At 44.7% G+C, this 19,559-nt stretch overlaps 8 protein-coding genes across 8 annotated transcripts; 3 read left to right on the forward strand and 5 right to left on the reverse strand.

Annotated features, from left to right (window-relative positions):
- Nucleotides 1–100: 100 nt before the first annotated feature.
- I203_107080 (uncharacterized protein) lies at nucleotides 101–1,720 on the forward strand (the record flags this gene model as incomplete). Its single annotated transcript, XM_019145165.1, has 8 exons — nucleotides 101–496; nucleotides 604–762; nucleotides 828–969; nucleotides 1,047–1,114; nucleotides 1,190–1,232; nucleotides 1,306–1,405; nucleotides 1,520–1,619; nucleotides 1,697–1,720. The coding sequence occupies 8 exons, from the start codon at nucleotides 101–103 to the stop codon at nucleotides 1,718–1,720; spliced, it is 1,032 nt and encodes a 343-aa protein (XP_019004984.1).
- A 441-nt stretch (nucleotides 1,721–2,161) lies between these two features.
- I203_107081 (uncharacterized protein) lies at nucleotides 2,162–3,413 on the reverse strand (the record flags this gene model as incomplete). Its single annotated transcript, XM_019145166.1, has 5 exons — nucleotides 2,162–2,365; nucleotides 2,453–2,641; nucleotides 2,725–2,800; nucleotides 2,855–3,086; nucleotides 3,317–3,413. 5 exons carry the CDS (start codon nucleotides 3,411–3,413, stop codon nucleotides 2,162–2,164), a joined length of 798 nt encoding a protein of 265 aa, XP_019004985.1.
- A 586-nt stretch (nucleotides 3,414–3,999) lies between these two features.
- On the reverse strand, nucleotides 4,000–5,124 carry I203_107082 (uncharacterized protein; the record flags this gene model as incomplete). The annotated part of the gene is made up of 6 exons (XM_019145167.1): nucleotides 4,000–4,122; nucleotides 4,216–4,407; nucleotides 4,482–4,557; nucleotides 4,619–4,838; nucleotides 4,898–4,948; nucleotides 5,004–5,124. The coding sequence occupies 6 exons, from the start codon at nucleotides 5,122–5,124 to the stop codon at nucleotides 4,000–4,002; spliced, it is 783 nt and encodes a 260-aa protein (XP_019004986.1).
- A 511-nt stretch (nucleotides 5,125–5,635) lies between these two features.
- Nucleotides 5,636–6,641, reverse strand: I203_107083 (uncharacterized protein; the record flags this gene model as incomplete). The annotated part of the gene is made up of 6 exons (XM_019145168.1): nucleotides 5,636–5,746; nucleotides 5,809–6,000; nucleotides 6,066–6,141; nucleotides 6,220–6,424; nucleotides 6,487–6,531; nucleotides 6,596–6,641. 6 exons carry the CDS (start codon nucleotides 6,639–6,641, stop codon nucleotides 5,636–5,638), a joined length of 675 nt encoding a protein of 224 aa, XP_019004987.1.
- Nucleotides 6,642–8,239: 1,598 nt separating this feature from the next.
- Nucleotides 8,240–12,402, forward strand: I203_107084 (uncharacterized protein; the record flags this gene model as incomplete). Its single annotated transcript, XM_019145169.1, has 19 exons — nucleotides 8,240–8,600; nucleotides 8,657–8,684; nucleotides 8,737–8,780; nucleotides 8,833–8,902; nucleotides 8,958–8,988; nucleotides 9,040–9,151; nucleotides 9,210–10,284; nucleotides 10,341–10,458; nucleotides 10,528–10,707; nucleotides 10,768–10,796; nucleotides 10,859–11,002; nucleotides 11,075–11,189; nucleotides 11,255–11,340; nucleotides 11,403–11,421; nucleotides 11,473–11,778; nucleotides 11,836–11,958; nucleotides 12,035–12,137; nucleotides 12,214–12,289; nucleotides 12,348–12,402. The coding sequence occupies 19 exons, from the start codon at nucleotides 8,240–8,242 to the stop codon at nucleotides 12,400–12,402; spliced, it is 3,075 nt and encodes a 1,024-aa protein (XP_019004988.1).
- A 195-nt stretch (nucleotides 12,403–12,597) lies between these two features.
- On the reverse strand, nucleotides 12,598–14,285 carry I203_107085 (uncharacterized protein; the record flags this gene model as incomplete). The annotated part of the gene is made up of 4 exons (XM_019145170.1): nucleotides 12,598–13,377; nucleotides 13,504–13,633; nucleotides 13,728–13,824; nucleotides 13,949–14,285. The coding sequence occupies 4 exons, from the start codon at nucleotides 14,283–14,285 to the stop codon at nucleotides 12,598–12,600; spliced, it is 1,344 nt and encodes a 447-aa protein (XP_019004989.1).
- Nucleotides 14,286–14,695: 410 nt separating this feature from the next.
- Nucleotides 14,696–17,008, reverse strand: I203_107086 (uncharacterized protein; the record flags this gene model as incomplete). The annotated part of the gene is made up of 7 exons (XM_019145171.1): nucleotides 14,696–15,184; nucleotides 15,247–15,546; nucleotides 15,605–16,054; nucleotides 16,129–16,341; nucleotides 16,404–16,581; nucleotides 16,644–16,811; nucleotides 16,914–17,008. The coding sequence occupies 7 exons, from the start codon at nucleotides 17,006–17,008 to the stop codon at nucleotides 14,696–14,698; spliced, it is 1,893 nt and encodes a 630-aa protein (XP_019004990.1).
- Nucleotides 17,009–17,442: 434 nt separating this feature from the next.
- Nucleotides 17,443–19,282, forward strand: I203_107087 (uncharacterized protein; the record flags this gene model as incomplete). The annotated part of the gene is made up of 6 exons (XM_019145172.1): nucleotides 17,443–17,489; nucleotides 17,553–17,764; nucleotides 17,832–18,126; nucleotides 18,205–18,822; nucleotides 18,903–19,007; nucleotides 19,081–19,282. 6 exons carry the CDS (start codon nucleotides 17,443–17,445, stop codon nucleotides 19,280–19,282), a joined length of 1,479 nt encoding a protein of 492 aa, XP_019004991.1.
- Nucleotides 19,283–19,559: the final 277 nt, after the last annotated feature.

A 19,559-nucleotide genomic window follows, 5' to 3' on the forward strand; every position in this document is an offset into this window, starting at 1 on the left:
TTCAAAATTCAAATTCGACAACTGAACCTACTTTGAACTTCATCATCTATCCATAACCCTTTTGCACCCTATCACCAGAACCTGCGAGAGTGTATATACAATGTCTAACAGATCTGGTACACCCCCCAAGAGGCGTATCTCCGAAGCAGCAGCGGAATCTTCAACCCCACCACCTAAATCATCAAAGATGTCAGCTTCAGCACCCATCTTCAACCCTTCTCGTCCTATCAATAGCATAACATCGTTCCATGATGTTGCACAATCAATGTTCAAGAAAGAGCAAGAGGTAGGAGATGGTGCAGAAGATGTAGAAGGTAATATACCTATTGGTGAAACTTCCAACCGAATTACCAAACCTTTACCTTCCTCTTCTTCTGGTACTGGTCGAAAAGGTGTACAGCAGACTAGAGCGGATTTCGTACCTAAGCAGGCTACTGTACCTAAGACTTTGGAGGCGAAGGAAAACACTAGGAGGCTGATTGTGGTTTTATCACAGGTAAGTCATAATTTTCTCTACTCCAAAATAAAGTCATTCTCATGCTGCGGTCATCTCTCGCTAGTTGGGGTGACAACGTACTGACAATGTTCTCATTTGCTACGTAGGCATGCCTCGAAGCATATAGAGTATCATCCGGATCAGGAGGCAAGAACTCTTCAGGTAAAGAAGCTAAATACGCTTTATTGAATTGTGATGATCATCAAGGTATCCTGGCAAAGACTGGAAGGGATATAGCGGATGCTAGACCAGATATTACCCATCAGGTTCGTACCGGCATTCTCGTCACTTTACATTCATGTACAGAACAGCTGACTTCGTTATTTCACAGTGCCTTCTCACTCTCCTTGATTCTCCACTTAACAAAGCTGGTTTACTCCAGGTGTACATCCATACTGCTAGAGGCGTTTTGATTGAGGTGAATCCCAGTGTTAGAATACCGAGGACTTTCAAGAGGTTTTCGGGGTTGATGGGTAAGTGCCACTGTCCAAATTAAGCAACGATCGGTGTGGCTGGTGTGTTTGAGCTGACCCTTCTATCGATATTGCAGTCCAATTATTACATAAATTGTCTATCAGAGGTGTTAACGGGAGTGAAAAACTATTGAGAGTGATCAAGGTGAGCTCATGGCGCTCCAACTTATACTTCTGAAATGTTACTGGAATTCACCTATAATACGATATGTCGTTGTAGAACCCAATCACCGATCATTTACCTACCAACACCATCAAGCTAAGTCAGTTACTTCTCTTCTTCTTCATGGATTTAAGCTGACGTTCCATGTCTACCTCTGCTTTTGACATAAATAGCACTTTCCGCCGACGCACCTACCATCCGATTATCTCAATTCTTACCTACCCTACCTGAAACTCATTCGGTCTGCGTCTTCGTCGGTGCAATGGCAAGAGGGTGAGTCATCATACGATAACATCTGTAGCCGATATTGGTCAAATGCGATGGTATAAACAGAAATACTAACAGGTTGATTCTTGTTGTTTTTTTCTGTTTTGATGGATCCTGTAGTGCCGATAACTTTGCAGATCAGTTTGTAGATCAGAAAATCTCAATTAGCGACTACTCTTTATCCGCTTCGGTAGCTTGTGGGAAATTCTGTTGCGCGATGGTGAGTCCTATATTCTTTTCTCATACTCTTGCATCTGTATGAGGAGCAATCACTGATTATCGTTGTGCCTTACATAGGAGGAAATGTGGAATATCATTTAAATCCTCTACAAGAAACATAACCGCGAGACTGAACAGATCAGGCCTCAACGGCTTATAAGGTTATGTAGGAAAACCAGCTCAGAGTATGTCAAGCTGTGTATACAGAGTAGGAATTGCTGAGAAGGACAGCGAAGAATTGAACGAACTTGGTTGGGATGAAAGTCGAATTATCATATCACCTCACACTCATCTGTGTAATGTCTCTTTGTTGTTATTTTACCTTTACATGCATTGCGTAGTTTTCTTCTCGTAGGTACTGACTTGTCGCCAATGCTTGGTATTGCTTATCCTTAAATGTCTAATCCTGGTGGTTCCGGATGTACGAAATGGAATACTTTTGTGCATACCGTATCAATGCAATTTAACTAATCTCAATGATTTATTCATTGACTTTATACGAGTTTAACGTACTGTAGACTGAATCGTCAAAACGTTCAGGTATCAGTGTTCAAATTCAGGCATTAATGAGATATCTTCAGGCGATAATGGCTCCTCGATGGGACCGTCGTTGGCTGTATCTTCTGAAGGATTGTAAGTAGTGGGAATATAGGTAAAAGCAGTTATACCAGTTGATTTCCCATTATCGAGTGGGAATTGGACAGTTGAACCTTGCTCGAAGCCAGCCTTATCGTTATAAAACCTTCTCTATGTACGGTGGAATTGATCATCAGTGGCATGCCCAAGGAACTGCAATAGCAGGATCATCACTGTATTGAATATAGGGTGACTCACCGCTCCGTCATTGTGAGCCGCCAACCAGACCGGAATACCACTTTCTTCTGACATCTCTTTAATTTTCTGGACTAGCTTCGTTCCGTGTCCTTGACTACGACTCAAAGGGTCTGTATGCAGAAAATACTCAATGGAATTTTCCTTTTTGACATTCAAAGAAGCTTCGAGCTCGTCCCAAGACTTATCGTACTGAGTTCAAGTACATTTGGGTCACCCATCCGCCTTGACCGAACTGAATATCATGACATTGTGATGGCTCAATGAATGCTCACCTCGCTGCCTAGCCAATCTCGTTTGTATTCAGGGAGGTATGACCATATCTCCTGTCCCAAAGTCCCTCTCAAATCCCTAGAACCATCATCAGCGTATTTCCTTCTGGCGGCGCCCTGAGTTCGAGCTTACTCGGATTCGTAGACTTTCTTAGGAAGCTTATATGCCATGATACTCTTGATTTCGCCATCACTACCGCTACTAGTCCAAATATCGACCCCCGCTTGACTCTTTGCGCTATCATAGCTGGATCCTTTGGGCTGAGCTCCGAAGGAATTGACATCGTACTGCGAGCCCAAGATGGATAACATAGAGCATTCTTCGGCTTCCGGGTGCCCATCAAATAGCCACTTGTTCGATGGTACTGTGATAAATTCGAAGCATCATCATATACTGTACTGTATCATATACCTCTGAGATATCACAGGATGTTGGAACCCAGAAAGGGGGCGGTGTATTGTACTCACTATCTTGCCAAGATTTAGCAATGATAGATACAATTCTTCACGCTTCGTCCTCTATTAAATGCACAATGTGTCAAAGCAGTGGTCAGTGGTCAGTCCCACGAGATGATAGTAATCGCTCTCTACTCACCAGTAGGAACGATGATGTGTCTCAAGATATGGGTATCATCAGTGATTGATGAGGATTCAGTAGAGCTGGTTTCCACGGATGAAGATTGTGAGTTCATGCTGGCAAGTTACTCAGTCGATGAACGTCGGTTTGAAATAAGCCGTACTAGACCACAATGAGTGGCTCAGTCAAGATCGTCCTTCTCACAGCTACTTATGTATTCAGAACGACTGCTCATGCCTTCTCATGGTTCAGAGCTTGGTAAGTGGAACCCAGAAAGGAAGACAATCCCAGCATGAAGGCTATGATGAGCCAATTGTGAGGGCATAGAACAGCCCTCAAAGGAAATCCCAATAAGGCCTCCTAAAAGTAGAGTTGATGTCAATGGTACAGTGGGAGGGCCGAGATCAGTCGCAACCTTCGACCTTCTGCAAAATTGCCTTCCAATGCACAGCACCAACGACTGACAAGCTTGGATTCAAACGCAGTACATCGGTGAGTTGTGGAGGTCCGCTTGCAGTACTTGCAGTAAGTAGCATAGACCGTAAAATAGAGCTCTTGAGCATTATACCTGTATGTAATTCAATCACATTTGTAATCGGATATCAAGAAACCCTTTTCACAGACAGCCATCACGACAGCGAAGCTGTTCGGTTTGAAAATCATAACAGGTTGTCACTGAGATCATCATTCGCTGTACCATCTCATGATTTCAGCTGGTCAGGAATATAGGTGAAAGCAGTCAGATCAGACGATTTCCCATGACCAAAAGGTAGTTCCACTGTTGATCCTCGTTTCAAGCCTCCCTTTAGTTCGTAAAAGCTTCGCTTAAAAAGATGAAATCTACTGTATCAGCCAAGCGTACAGTATCTTTCTCTTTCCAATTTTCCACTTGAATCCAGTGTGTCGAAGATACTCACCGTACCATCATTATGAGCAGACAACCAGAAGGGAAGCCCATTTCGCTCTGAGAGCTCTTTCATCTTCTCGATCAACTTTGTTCCGTGTCCTTGACTCCGACTTGATGGGTCCGTGAAGAGGAATTGCAATTCGACCGAGTCTTCATGTTTGAACTCGAGGGTGGCTCTCAATTCGGCAGATGCGTTTCCTGACTGATCGACAGTCAGTTACTACTCTGTACATCTTTTTGGAGAAAGGGAAAAGGTACTGCTCTCAATGAGTTCACCTCATCCCTCAACCAGTTAACTTTGTCTTCCGGAAGGATTCCCCACAATCTTTCAGCATAGACGTTCCTAATCCCTCTTTTCGTTTTCATGGTCAGCTTTGTCTAAAAAGGCCACAGTACTGGTCCTCGAGACTTACTGTGCCTCGTAGACCTTATGAGGCAATTTACAAGCCATAACACTTTGGATTTCTCCATCAGGATCACTGCTAGTCCAGATCTCACTACCTGCTTGACTGCCACTACCGTCATTTTCAGAATGACTTTCGATAGTATCGTCGTATTGCGGCCCGAAAAAGTAGAGTAATGGACATCGTTCTGCCTCAGGTTCACCGTCATATAGCCATTTATTGGATGGGACTGTGTACCTCTGTCATCGTCACACCTCCCAAGCCTCGGTGAGGCGTGCGCTACCTTACTGCTCTGATAAGATTGGGTTATGATTGACAAAATCCTCCTGGCTTCGTCCTCTGATAATACACATGATCATCGTTCCATTTCTCGGCAAAGAGTGTATTCACTCACTGATAGGAATAGTCATTTCTCGTAGGATGTGAGCGGCATCAGTGGCTGGGGGATTTGAAAGCATAACGGTATCCCGACATGAATGAAGAGGTCTCGTTTCGGTGTTCAGTGAAACTTCCATGTTGCTAGATTGATGGATAGGTAGATATACTTGGCATGAGTACACTATCTTTATAGACGTAAATGCCCACTAATCGCACTGGCAGACAGAAGCATAGCCATCCTGCCTTGTGCTTACAAGTAATGCCGGGTGAAGGTTCGCGAAAAGGGACGCCTTGTGATTCTCGACGAACCTGTGGAGTCTCAGCAAACTGTAGTATGCAGATATCACTCTTTCAAAAGCCCCTTTTGGCGTGCATGTCACACAATGGCTCACTCGATCTTAAAACGACTTGTGGAATGTCAAGGGAGTCTGCTCTCAGCTTCCCTTTGTCCAACGAGAATGCACACTGCTGACCGGAAGCAAAATCCTCTTTCTCATCGTGGCCGTTTCATCAATGCCGTCGCTCGATTGATCGGACATACATACTCTTATCTTTTCTTCGATCAGAAGGGAGCTGAAAGTTTTCACTTTCGTGAGATATCAGCCACATTGTACGCAATCAAACAACGACCTATAGTGGTGCCCTTCATTATTGAGTGGCAGGATTGTATGTGAAAGCAGTTATCGTTGCTGTCCGTCCCTCAATATCAACATCTACAGAGCCAGTCTCTTGAAAATCTAAAGCTCTATACATTTGAACCTGAAGCACACCTCAAAGGTCAGCATAATGATCTCTTTTCATGGACTGGTAATGTTACTTACTGCCTCCTGGTTATGAGCAATAAGCCAAATTGGGGTTCGACTGTTTCTTGATTCAGCTTTCAACTCGGTAAGCAATGCTTTGGCATGACCTTGTCGTCTGGCTTCAGGATCCGTTGCTAGGAGCTTGATCTCGATCGCTTCTTCTGTAGGGAAACCTAAGGTGCTCTCCAAGAGACTGCATTTCGGTGCCGACTTTCGGAAAATGGATCAGCACGACACTCTCGGCGATTGGCGATGCTGCATGAGATAGTTCTGACCTCGGACATCATCCAGGACTTTTTGCGATCAGGAAGACTGCTCCACAGATATTGAGCACGTTCTCCCTGGAAAGCTCTGTCAGGTAAAATTTAATTAGTACTGTAAAATTCCAGTATGACCGGAGAGGGGAAAATCTGAGAAATCCAACCTTACTGATGATCGTATGACTTTGAGTTTTGAGGATACATGAACGCCATGATGCTTTGGATTTCACCATTTCTCTTACTGGTCCAGAACTCGCTGCCACTATGGGCAGAGGATCCAAGGAATCGATCGGTGAATGGGCCAAGCACCATTTGGAAGAAAGCATTTTCAACCGTTTCCGGTAGACCTTCGAAAAGGTATTTGTGTGACGGAACTGGAGTGAGTGTTTGGAATGGCCGTCAGCGGATACATGAACATGATAAGAGTAGAGCTTACTATCTTGGCCTGCCGTCTGTAGGATCGATAGAACTCGGTCCCCCTCTTGAGATTGATAACACCTACCATCAGCTTGGCATATCGCACGGGGCTTACTTGGAAGGCTCACCAGAAGAACCAAGCGTCTTGGAAATTTGGAATTCGTTTGAACTCATGTCCATCAGGTGAAAATTCTCGTATATCCTATCTGAAGAGATTGGATCTGATGATCTGAGACCTGGTGTTGACACCTGAGGAGACTGTAGATATAGAGTATATATAATGCACTGTGGGTCTCTTCTGCGAGCTACAGCATTGAACACCAAAGATGCTCATCATGCTACGCCTGAGAACCAGAACACGAAGCTTGAAGGCATCAAGGGATGGCGGGAAGGTCTCCAACGATGAAACGAGTCTCTCGTTTACCAGTATAAAGGATCCAAGTTATAGACCTGGACTGCATGTCTTTTACAGATAGAGAAGCATGTCAGTCTGTAAGGACGAGCCGGGGTAAATGGATCACGAGCTAGGAGCCAACTGCGAAAAGGGTGTATGGTAATGGCATGTCATCGAGCCTGAGTGTTACACCAGTGATATTATCTGGGCATGAAGAGAGGTAGGATACTCTATAAAAGCGATCACACCGAGATTACAGTACCATCCATAAATGTTGCTCAACGAGGGGAAAGTCCCCTATTTATATCCACTGCACATATTCGGCAGGAGATGCTCGTCGCAAATCGTAATCGCCAGCTCGGACTTTCCCACTGTATGCATAGTGCATGTATGTAAGGTACGTTAAGCCTTGGTCAGATACCACCAGGTTCATTGACGGCGCCACGTTGAGGTACCGCCTAATGCGGTCAAAAACCAATTTGTAGATCGTGGCCACCACGATCACGAAAACCTGTCCCGGGCCGATTGATACTCGAACTCGATCAGATCTCCCGACTCCTGCTCTTGCACCTAGACTCTCATGGGACATCTGACACCCTTACCTGTTCTCTTGGCTTCACGTCTAAGATGAGAAGCCTGAGGTGGGGAGAACAATCGCAAAATTGAGTGATAAGAAGAGATAGCTCAATCAATACACGTACATATACACTCGCATGTCCAGTTATGACATGAGCGATATACGGAATGTGCCTGCACATCAATTAGCATCGCTTTCAGAGCTAGTAAAGAGAGCAAGAGTCTCATCGTATGATCGCTTGAATTAAAGTGTAATAATCTCGTTATCCTTGTGCCCCCGTGCTCATCGAAGATGGAAAAAGAATTGTTCATCCTCCCATCCACATGCAAACCTCATCGGGCAGTTAACCTTTTTTTTTGGCTTTTTACCCTTAATTTCCCTGTTCTAGCAACTTTAATCCGAAATCTAGCTGAGATCTCACCCCCACCTTGAACCATTGCGTCGTCTGTGACAACAGGACACTGAGTAAGTGAGTCGACACAGGATACCTCGGCGTCGCTCAACCGCTCAACGAGCAAGGATCGGGGGCCGACAAGGATAGGATCGACTAGATTACAGTACTTGATTTGTTTGGTAAACCCTTAAGACCGAGAACATCATCAGGAAAAAAAAACCCTTCCCTGGTGATTCAGTCATTCATCTGCTCATTTGCTCACCTCATCATTCCGAATCAGCTTCCATTCAGTCGTCAGTTCATTGTAGGATACCCTAGTTCAGTGAACTCGTACATCCCATACATACTTATATACACAACACCATCATCATCATCATCACTACCGGTACTCCACACACAATCGCATCATGCAACAACAACCACCCCAGCCGGGTTTAGACGACTGGCAGAATCAGCAGAATGACGGGTCTTTAACAGGTTGGTATCCTGGTAACGAATACGACAATGATTGGAATCAAATGCAACAGCAGCAGCATCAACAGACAAATCCCTTGCAGTTCCCACCTCATCCCAGCAACGTGATATATCAGCAAAACTACGGGGAAATGATTAGTGACAACAATGAACCCAGGAGGATGTCAGGTGTTCCGAGTAGTCTGGGAGATAAGTCGTCGGTATCGCCTGATGGTGGTGGAGGAGGAGGGTCAGAGACTTCAGGATCCACTAGATTTCCCAATCTGAATGCTCCCCCATCGAGCTCGTCGACTGGTGAGTGAGAATGTACGTGTAATCATAGCAGCGACTGATTGAACATTGAGGGACAGGAGATCTCAATGGAATGATGGCAGAAGGGTGAGCCGTGTGCCTTTACGCTACCAATATCGATTCGCTAATCACGAAGTAGATCACAACAAGGTCAATCATCATCCCAACGATCAGGCACCTCATGTAAGAGATATCTTGTCCAGTTGGCTATACCATATGCTCATTCTCTTGGTAGACTCTGGTGCCTCCGGTATCCCATCTTCTGAACATATCGCTCCCTCCGGTACTTCGTTGCGGCGTGGAATGTAAGTCGTGCCATAATCTTTCGAGACCGATTACTGAAGCTGATACCACCATCAGGGCATGTAAATTTTGTCGACGGAGGAAGCTAGTCAGTATTCTTCATCCTCTGCCCTCTTCATGGCTGACAAAGCATGTATAGAGGTGCTCCGGGGAGCGACCGGCATGTTCGAGCTGTGTCAAGTACAAGCAAGAGTGTGAATATCAGCCACCGGCGAAGATATCCAAAGTCCAGTCATTGGAATCCCGAGTCGGTGAGTAATGTCTATTTAGCAAAATGCTTGATTAACTACCTGACGTTGATTGCTGTAGCAGAAATATCAGACTACCTTACTCAGGGGACTGCTGCCAATCTCACCCCTGCGTTCAGCTCTCAGCCTTTAGCATATGATGAGAATGGTCTTCCACAACCTGTTTATGGAGAATCCTATCAGAATGATCCTCAATCACAATACCAGTATCTCAGCTATACGCTCCCCGTCAGCGGGGACGATAACAACCCATCGACCTTCACGCCAAATGTCAATATGAACGGACAACCATATAATCCATACGTCCCAACACCTCCCCAACCGGCATTCCAGACGGCTTTTTCTCAGTCAAATCAATATGCAGTATACCCCACATACACTGATAATGCGCAATACGTTCCTGGTCCTAGTAACAGTTCACCCGCTACTGCCCCTTTATCTGCGAACCCATCTGTACAGACCCCTCAGCAATTTCAACAGGGCTATAAATCTGTATCGTCCTCTCCCCCCATACCTGGTAGCGGCTTTGATCAAGGGATTCGTGACGAAATTCTTAATCCAAAATTCACCTATCCCTCTGAACCTGCTCAGCAATTACCCCAATCAAGACAGCCAGTCTCTCAGTTGGTTCCGTCTCAAGGTCAACCTCAAAATCAGTACTCTACCAAGAATGCTTTCATGACCGCTCAACCACTCGTTCAGCGATCTTCGATCAATTCCGAATCATCTACCACCTCAACTACTCAGAATGTGCTCACGCCTAGCGGAAGTGCAGGAGTCAGTACACCCAGGTCGACATCTATTCATGCGCCACCTGGTTCACAGACGATGTACGCTGAAGTAGCCAATCTGCGGTATACCGCTGAGATAGCAGAGAGCGACCCCGTGGACAAGTTGACGGAGAGATTAGGTGAATTCTTATTTAGTCCAGCAAACGAAAGTGGTAAAGAAGCTGTGGAAGACAACGCGGATGGGAATGCCCCTGATTCAGGAAGTAAGAAGAGGAGAACGGGGAAAACGCAATCTGGACAATGGTCTAACGGAGCTGATCAGAGATCTGGAGGGCCCGATAGAACTTCGTTGTTTAGAAGTAGGGTAGAAACGGATAGTTTGCGAGATGAACATAGGAAGAAATTGTGAGTGGAGTAAGCTGCATATGGGATCATGAGTACTCGCTGACAATTTAGTTTAGACTTGATACTTTCCTTGGACACTGTCGACTATTCTTCGAGATGAGTATACCTAGATTTTGGTTCAGGATGACATTCCATGATAGAAGGAGACCTAGTTTGGCTTTACTAAATGCTATGGTGTGTAGCATGTCTCCTTTTTTCCTCATAAGCTTGCGAAATGCTAACAATATCGCAATGCGTGAGTAGTACCTATGGGCGACACGAATGACAGCATCGCCTAATCTCGTCCCGATGGAGGCTCACTTCTTCGCGGAAGCTTGTAGACACCTCGATTCTGCTGGTCCGAATAGCGACAGACTCATCGATGCTGTCAAAGCCGCTATGCTTCTTTCTGCTTACTCGTATACCAATGGTCGACATCATGAGGTGAGTACGGCGTCTTGATCTCATTGAACGATCAGGAACTGACCCTTGCGGTATCATTAGGGCTGGCTCATCGCAGGTCTCGCAGTCCGGTATGTCCTAACTCGCACTTGAACCTGAAACGCTGTTTCATACGCTCACATCATCATTGTAGTCTCGTCACTTCCACTGGGATACATCAAATCCCTTCTCTCACTTTCAGGCCTGCTCATCGCGACAACCCGTTCTTAAGGAATAGAGTTCACCTGTTGCCGCCTCCGGAAGATGCGGTTGAATTAGCTGAAAGGGTTCATGCTTTGTGAGTATCACTGTTACGATTGTCACCTGATATATGATGGCGGGCATGGTTAACTGATGGCCACTTGTATAGCTGGTGTGTATTTGCGATCGAGAAATCCGGTGCTTTCGCAACTGGTTTCCCATCATCCTTGAGAGACGAAGATATCGCTACGCCGTTCGGAAGACCCCTCGATGAGATTGCTTCGGTTAGTGCGGTATATCAGCGAGTCTACGAATGAACGAAGCTGATTGAATGTGGTCATCGATGTAGCAATCCGTCACTTTGCAAGATGATGTGACGGTGAGAGATCTATTCAAAGGCACTGCGCATCCACATCCTGACGGAGATTCACCATAGTGAGTTATCCGCTATTGTCCATCAGACTGGGGATGTGACTAACAGAATATACATCATACAGCATTCGATGGATCAAAGCTGTAAGTAATATTCTCACTGATTCGTCAATAAGCTAATTAAACCTACAACAGGTGGCAATCCTTGAACGAGCATCCAAACTCGCCTTTCTGACGCCAACGGACGACTCGGAATATTCCCAAGCATGGCATTCATACGCTACTGCTCTATCTAACGGATCTCCTCAACCGAATCCACCTCCAGGTTGGCTAAACCAACCTAAGTATAGGAATTCAAAGGACTACGATGATTGTTTAAGAGCGCTCAATCAGTATATCAAGAGTCTTGGGGTTGATGGTGTCTCTCCAGTGGAAAGGAGGCAATTGGCTCAGCAGGAAGGATCTATCGAACCCGTTATAAGAAGTCATACGATCTTACTTGTACGTCTCACTTTAGAAATAAGCGGCTTGATTGATAGCTAATCATAACGAACGTAGCACCATCAAATATACGCTAGTGAGATGCTGATGCATGATATCAATTCACTGGACACGGAGAATGATATTGCTGTTGCTGCTGGACGCAAGTCTGCTAATTTAATCAAAGGTTTACCACCTATCGTGAGTAACCACGATCCTATATGCTATAGTTCAGACGATTGACTATCGCTAACATGTTGGATGATAACCAATGTAGCCATCTCAAGAGGTCGATGCTCAAGTGATATTGGTCTGGTGTATGATCATCAAATTGCTGATCAAAGAATTGAGGAGATGTACTAAGATCGGTGATTATTCTGGTAAGTCAATTTCATCCGAATGTGGTATTAAAAGTTGATCAAATCGAAATCTGATCAATGTGTCTTCTTACAATAGCATCAAGATCGATTGAGGATGATATTGATATTATAATCAAGGAGATGAGCAGAGTGGGACACACGATGCATATTGCGTGAGTATTTTCATTCTCTTTTCAGACTCGTATGCTCATTCAGACATGGTTTCATCAGTCGAATTCAAAGTAAAGCAATGGACGATTTCAAAAAAGCTGCATTGGCTGGTTGATCGAATTGACAGGTATTGTCTCCGAGTGACTCAGAACTATGGTTGTAAATATAGGATTTGTAGCATAGCTTCTTTCTTCTCTTGCCACTGTACTATCTAGTACTTATGCATTACACGCCCATCCGAACCTTTACAACAAGAAACATACTGACAAATGGATACATGAATATTGCACTGACCAAAACAAAAATTTAATTATCCCTTACATACATCCACATAACCATAATCCCATCCTATCCCACCAACGATTGCCAAAACCATCAAATGACCCAATATCACACTTCCACCTATATATATCCATTTGTGTATTGGACTTTTAATGGTTCGAGCTTCAACCACAAAGGTAGAAACGGTACTTAAACATCCGCAAAACCCTTGTTGGATAGAATTCAACGCATTGCACTTGATTCCCTGGGTTTGAGAAAGGGGTAATCGTTGAAGAGCGAAACATATAGAAATTATAATGCTTGCTGAGAAATTGACGATAAATGTACCAAGAGGGAATCTATCAATGAATTTCGGTCGAGTGTTAAATCTTGAAAAGTAAAATCGGATGATAGTCCCTGGAGGAGAGACGAGTAAGGGAAATGTGACGTTGTGTCTCCAAGATGGTTTGGCAAGGAAGTAAAGTAGGAGGATGATAAGGTATGAGAAGAACGCTGTGGATATCCATAGTATATCTAATAATGGTGTTTGTGAGAGTGGCTTGAGTGGTGAAGAAGAAGGGGAAGAGGTTTTCTCAGGATCAGCGTTTGAACCTGACGATGGGGATGGTGACGAAGAATCTTCTTCGTTCGAGTTGAGATTGGAACTTCGAGCTTGGGTTTGTGCAGGTAATCTATCTGGGAGAGGGGCTTTACTGGGTCTTCTGAAGAGACTTAAAGATGGTAAGATTTTTGAGAAGTGTTCGCCGAATCGAAGAAATGCTATGGCAATGGCGAATGTCGATAGGGAGTATATTACTCCGTCTACAGTCTACATAGAAAAAAATCCATGAAGTTAGCAGAATTCATTCAGTCAAGTCCACTATAGTGTCATCAAATGGCAAGAGCAGTGGCTTTCAATGACTGATGGTTTTTTTTGTGAATGGTGTCAACCCACATCGTGTAGTCCTTTTCTATCGTATTTATGGAAATTGCTAAAAGCCAAATAACCATCTAACATCCATGATGCAAAGGTGGTCACTGAACCTGCTATACCTGTAGTCAGGAAAGTATATATGGGTGGATAGCTGAAGGAGTACCATAACGTGGAGTCTGTTAGTAACTTGATTCATGATTCATTCAAGGGCCATGAATGGCCTTATCGCACTCTACTCTACTCACATTGAGATGATCTCGTTCTTCCTTGCTAGTGATAATCCCATGATCCCACTTCCTACGGCTTGTGACCATATCAAGGGGTAGATGACCGTACCGTCGTCTGTAATTTTTCAATCACCTTTTATTCAGTACTCGGTATCAGATTGAACATTGAGATATCTCTCTTGATGAGGGGTAACAGTACACCCATAATAGAGAGAAAAGGATATCGATGCTGCACTCACACGTTCCCAGGCCATAGAGCCCAAGCCTGATTAAACACCCCAGAATACTAGCCAACACTAACCCTGCATAATGCGCCACCAACCTCAACCTCGTCACTTCCTCTGCGGGCGGAGGGGCATTAGCTTCTGGAGCAGGGGGTGAAGGAGGTCGAGCTGGTCTAGGTATTTCCGGATCCTCAGAGAGCGACGATGCTGAGCGAGGACGAGATTGACGAGTGGACCGGTTCCGCGATAATGAGGTTGTATGGGATAAGACGGATGTCAGGGGTGGATGAGGGGCGAATGGAGATGATGAGACATGGTGATCGGTGCGGGAATGGGTGGTAGGTGAGGCCATCGTACAGGACTAAAACAAATGAGTTTTTAGGATGCCTACTGGATCGTAGTTCAATCCGTATCTATCGCGGAGACTTTGAGTGAGCGTGATGAGACGGATGACAGCTATTACACACAATATATGAGCGATGAGACAAGAGAAGACTTCGAAAAACATCAACAAGCAAATCCTTTTTCAGCTTAGCTCGACTAATTTCCATGAACCAGTAATCAGGCACAGTTGCAAGATCTATTTATGGAATCACGCTCAAATCACTCTTCGTATCGTCTTCATGCTATTATACATTGATAGTGATTACCTATTCTACAAAGATTATAAAAGTAATGCTTATCCCATGAAAAGTTACTGGTGATGTAGGTATGACGCAGCATGTTCCTCCTTTATGTTCTTCCTTAAGCACCCTCACCATTCTACTCCCACACTCTACCTTTCGGCACTTCAACCTCACCTCTTCTCCATTTCTCCAGAACCAACTTTAACCTCTGTCTAGCAGCTTCACTATCACCCTTGATCTTCCCCTCACCTAATCCCTCTCTTTCGATCGCCTCCCATATCTTGCTCATCTGACCTTTTCCATAGCGATTTACAGCTTCGTGAGCTGTTATGTCTATCCAGGTCGATATCAAATGAGCGACAGGTGGAAGGACAGGGAATGTATCTTTCAATGCCAAAGCCAGCCATTTCCATGCGGATGGGAACCTAAGAGGAGGTATGATCAAACTCTCCAATTGACTTGGTGTCGGTGGTTGAACCGAGGTGGTAGGTATCAAAGAGGATAAGGGTGTTTGTAGAATTGCGAAGTACAGAGTACAGATACCTGCCATTCGAGAGATGTATTCTGCTAGAGATTCATCTGAACCGCGCCCTGTAGATTTCTCATATTCCTCGCGAGATTGACTCTAAAATATTACACATCAATCAGCTCGGGGTGTATGAGAGATCGTGGATGGACTATACTTACAGTCTGCCGGGAAGGGTAGTACGGGACGACCCAAGGACACTTCTTCACGAATCTCGCAAACAGTACTTCACCCAGAGCAGCATGACCACGAAGTATCAGACCGAATACGATGCGGGCCAAGGGGAAGGCAGCATCGGCTTTGGCGTTCACTTCAGACTCAGCTTGCTTGATGAGAGCTTTCGAGAGGTGCGATAGAAGGTAGGCATAGGGTTTAGATGTGTCATCATTGAGGATAACAGGAGAAGCGGGTGAAGGAGGTGAAGGGAGTTGTTCAGTCAGGATGGCATGCAAGTCGTTCGTCTAGTGTCGTATGATCAGCTTCCAATCACTCCTGTACGAAGCCAAGACAGATACTCACAACTCTGACGATGCTTTCCTGAGTATTTACTACCTGACCTAATCCTCTCGTCATCAACCTCATACCGGCTCTTAAAGTGGTCTTGGTGGATCTATCGCCTTTGACTGGTTCAATCACATTGATCTTCATCCATTTTTGTTTCTCGACCCATTTCCTCCATTCCCCTCCGGCTCTATCCTTCTCAGCAGCTACTTTGGCCTTCGTTTCTTCATGTTCCTTTTCAGCCAGTTGTTTCCTTTCCTCCTCTTCCTTGGCACTCTGAATCTGTTTCTCCTTCTCAGCCTGTTCTCTAGCCTTCCTATCTTCTTCCGCTTTATGCGCCAAAGCTAATTTCTCAGCCTGTGCTCGGCGAGCTTCCTCTTCCGCTTTTTGACGTTGCACAGCCGCCATTGTAGCAGCTGCCAATTCCGCTTCCCGTCGTTCGACCTCTTTGATAGCCGCATCGATGTCCTATTGCAGGTCGTTCCACTCAGCATGCTGTCCCGACGATACGATAAACACATGGAGCATAAGAGTCCACTCACATCCCATAATTTCTTTTCTCGTTCCTTGAACTGTCTTTCGAGCTCTTCTCCCTCCTTATGAAGCTTCATTGTCATCCCCTCCATCATCATCCTCAGCTCTTCAGCCTCTTTAGCTAATCTATCTTGCTCTTGCGATTGTAATCTCGCTCGAGCATTGGAAGCTATATTTCGTATTTCACCTCGTCGTTCTGTCGCTTGTTTTTGACCGTCTCTCTAAGCACACAAACTAAGTCAGCTTGTCTTAGATAGCTCTGAAGGAAGTTTGCGAGACTCACCCATGCTTCCTGATCAGCAGTATTGAGCCAAAGATCATATTGATCTTCTCTCTCGTCCGTCAGATCTTCCGCTTTCCTAGATATTGGAATATTCTTTTTGGGGGTGAGGACCTTGTATGATAGTGTTGATGAGATCTTTGACCTGGCTACTCCCTTTCCCTTAACATCTTTCTTCACCCTAACAACAGCATATCAGCACTACTCTCACCAATACACGCAGCAGCTACAAGAGCGACATACGATTTTTCCTTCTTTTCCCTCCAGCTAGGTCCCTCTCTAGCTTTGGCCTTTACTATATCCCATTCGTCATCTAATCCCAGATTGACTTCATCTTCGGAATTCAACTCGTCTTCGGATGTCTCGTAGGCTGATAAGATGTTCCTACCGAGTGTTGAACGTGGATTACGTCTAACAGCGATTACAAATCAATGTAGTTCAGTCTTTGATCTCAGAAGGTCGAAATGATCCAGCAGATATGACCATCGTCGAATGCAATGCGGTAAGACTTACGAAGGCGTCAAGTCAAGTTCATCATCTGATGAAATTGAATAATCCAAAGAAGAGATGGACTCGTCATCTGAACTATCTTCCAACGCGAATCTCATGCTGTTCGTCGGTTCAGTAGCATAGATGGTAGTAGCCAGAAGAGGGCAGTCGACGTGAGAGGATGATGTATGGTCTGGAAGTCAGCTATGTTTCGAGCTGATGTGATGATATTGGAATGAACACTTAGTTGCTTGTATTCAACTCAACTTTATCACAAACACGAGGTGGATTGACGGGTCCTAAGTGAGTGGGTGATATAAACGATCATCCTACCTCCCTCATCAGCCTCCGAGCGCGCACAGACCCCTACAGGGAGACCCTTCGGACTCACGGAATCCTAGCTCGGTCATTTCGATTGCTATTTGCTACCTGCTACATGCATAGATCATCTATTGTTCAAATCTTCAACATCGTTTCGAGGTGTCCATCATGTTAACGATATACATGCATCTTATAGTGTCAATTGTCCGAGTGGGATATCGACGATAGCATAATGACTGTGACTCGAAGCAGGAAACCGACTTTACTGTTCATCACATCGTGAGCTCCTCTCTAGAGTTGGTGTATAACCTCCGGTCGAGTTGATACAATTCATCTCCCTAGACCAGAAGCAGGTCAAGCGAATTGTCATTTCGCAGTCATCTCATCTCTCAAGGCTAAACATGGTGATGGGGTGGATATCGATCTTGCATCGTATATAAACCTTGAGAAACGAATTGCAAATCAGTCTGGGAGTGAGGATGAATTCACTTCTCATAGGATCAAAGGTATAAGCTTGACGGATGGTCTAATGAGGCGATTCTCTAATGACGAGCGTGAGTTTGTATCATATCAACTCATCGGATCGGATCGATTGAACCTCATTATTCACACTGTATCCAGCCAAAACGTTCGGATACGCTCGTACCCCTTCGGGTCTATACGGTTCCACTCTCTCAGCAATTCGAACAACCAGCATCGTCCAGCCTGATACGCCGGATGAATACGTCGAGACCGCCCGAGACGTCGAGCGTATCATCCAAGATGTCAATCCCGATTATATCCTTGTAGATTCGTTGATGAGCTCAGCAAGAGATGCTATTCGGAAATCAGGCAAGAAGGCAATCTTGTTAACTCCCAATACCGCTAAAGAAGCTGCTCTGAGTGAACAGGGTTTGGGAGTTTCCGCCATTCCTGCGTGAGTTCATTGAGTTCTGTATTTCTCCTCTTTCCTGACTGTGTTCTGAGGAGTTGAGTTGTATTTTTGATGGGATAGGGTTTGCACAGCGTACAAATTTCCAATACCCTGGTATCTCCTTCCAGCCAATACTTTTATCACCTTGTTTTTCGCAATATGGCTATTCCTTATCGATGGGAAACACAGAAAACTCAATAAAGCAAGAAACCAAGCAGGATATGAAGGTGTATTACCATTATTTGATCGAGATTCATTCTCAGAAACCTCCGTTATATGCATGTCGACGGTCGGAGCGGAATTACCTCTGATCATACCAGATTGGGTTAGGTGTTGTGGACCAATTATCCAAAAATCCGAACGACTTCAGGAAGTTGATCCAAAATTGTATGATTGGTGTAATCTTCGAGCTACCGTTCTGGTCAGTTTGGGAACAAATTTGAAATATTCGGAGAAAGATGCCAACGAAATGTTAAGATCCCTTCGAGTGCTGTTGGGTATAAGAAAAGATATTCAGGTGTTATGGAAACTTAAGAAACTGGGTGAATACCAATTACCTGAATCAGACACAGATGGAGATGGAGATAGGTTAAGGATCGTTGATTGGTTGGAAGCGGATCCGTTCAGTATATTGCAGAGTGGGAATGTGGTTTGTTTTGTAAGTCATGGAGGGAGTAATTCGTATCATGAGGCATTATAGTGAGTCTTCTCACATTCATACATACATTGATATGAAAGGGGGAAGAAGCAAAAAGCTAAAAGATCGGTGTCGGTTTTAGTGCCGGTATACCCCAAGTGATCTTACCTGCTTGGGCAGACTGTTATGATTTTACCGCAAGGTCGAGGTACCTTGGTATCGGTGCGTGGGGTAATCCAAAGGCGTGGTAAGTCTCTCTCGCAACGTACATAAAAACGTCGGGTTGAGAACTTCACTGAACTATCGATTTCACCTCACAGTCCTGGATGCTCAGAGCCTGAACTCACAAAAGCCTTGTTGCAAGTGATTGGACGTACACCTGAGGATGTAGCTGCGAAGACAATGCGCGAGAGAGCGAGAGAGCTGGGAAGGTTGGTGACTGATAATTACACTAGAGAAGGGAGGGACGTCGCGGCGGATCATATCTGGGAAGAGATGGAGAGAGCCAGAAGGGAGGGATAGAAGGTTTCAAACTATCTTAATTCATATTTTCATGGATCTATATGCTGTAATTGTACTGTGCATGTAACAACAGTTTGTTGGGATTACCAATATAACGTAATGACCATTACAAATTATTTTGTAATGAGTGGCAAATCCTAATCAACTACGAGTAATCAGGATGGCGTCACCACACCCATGTTGTTATTGTTGTCTCAACGATACATCTCTTCTTTATCTGTCGAATCCAACCATACCATATATATATCATTAAAAACTATAGACAGTCACTATCCGC

Source organism: Kwoniella mangroviensis, chromosome 2 (genome assembly GCF_000507465.2).
Source record: "Kwoniella mangroviensis CBS 8507 chromosome 2, whole genome shotgun sequence".
Classification (NCBI taxonomy): Eukaryota; Fungi; Basidiomycota; class Tremellomycetes; order Tremellales; family Cryptococcaceae; genus Kwoniella; species Kwoniella mangrovensis.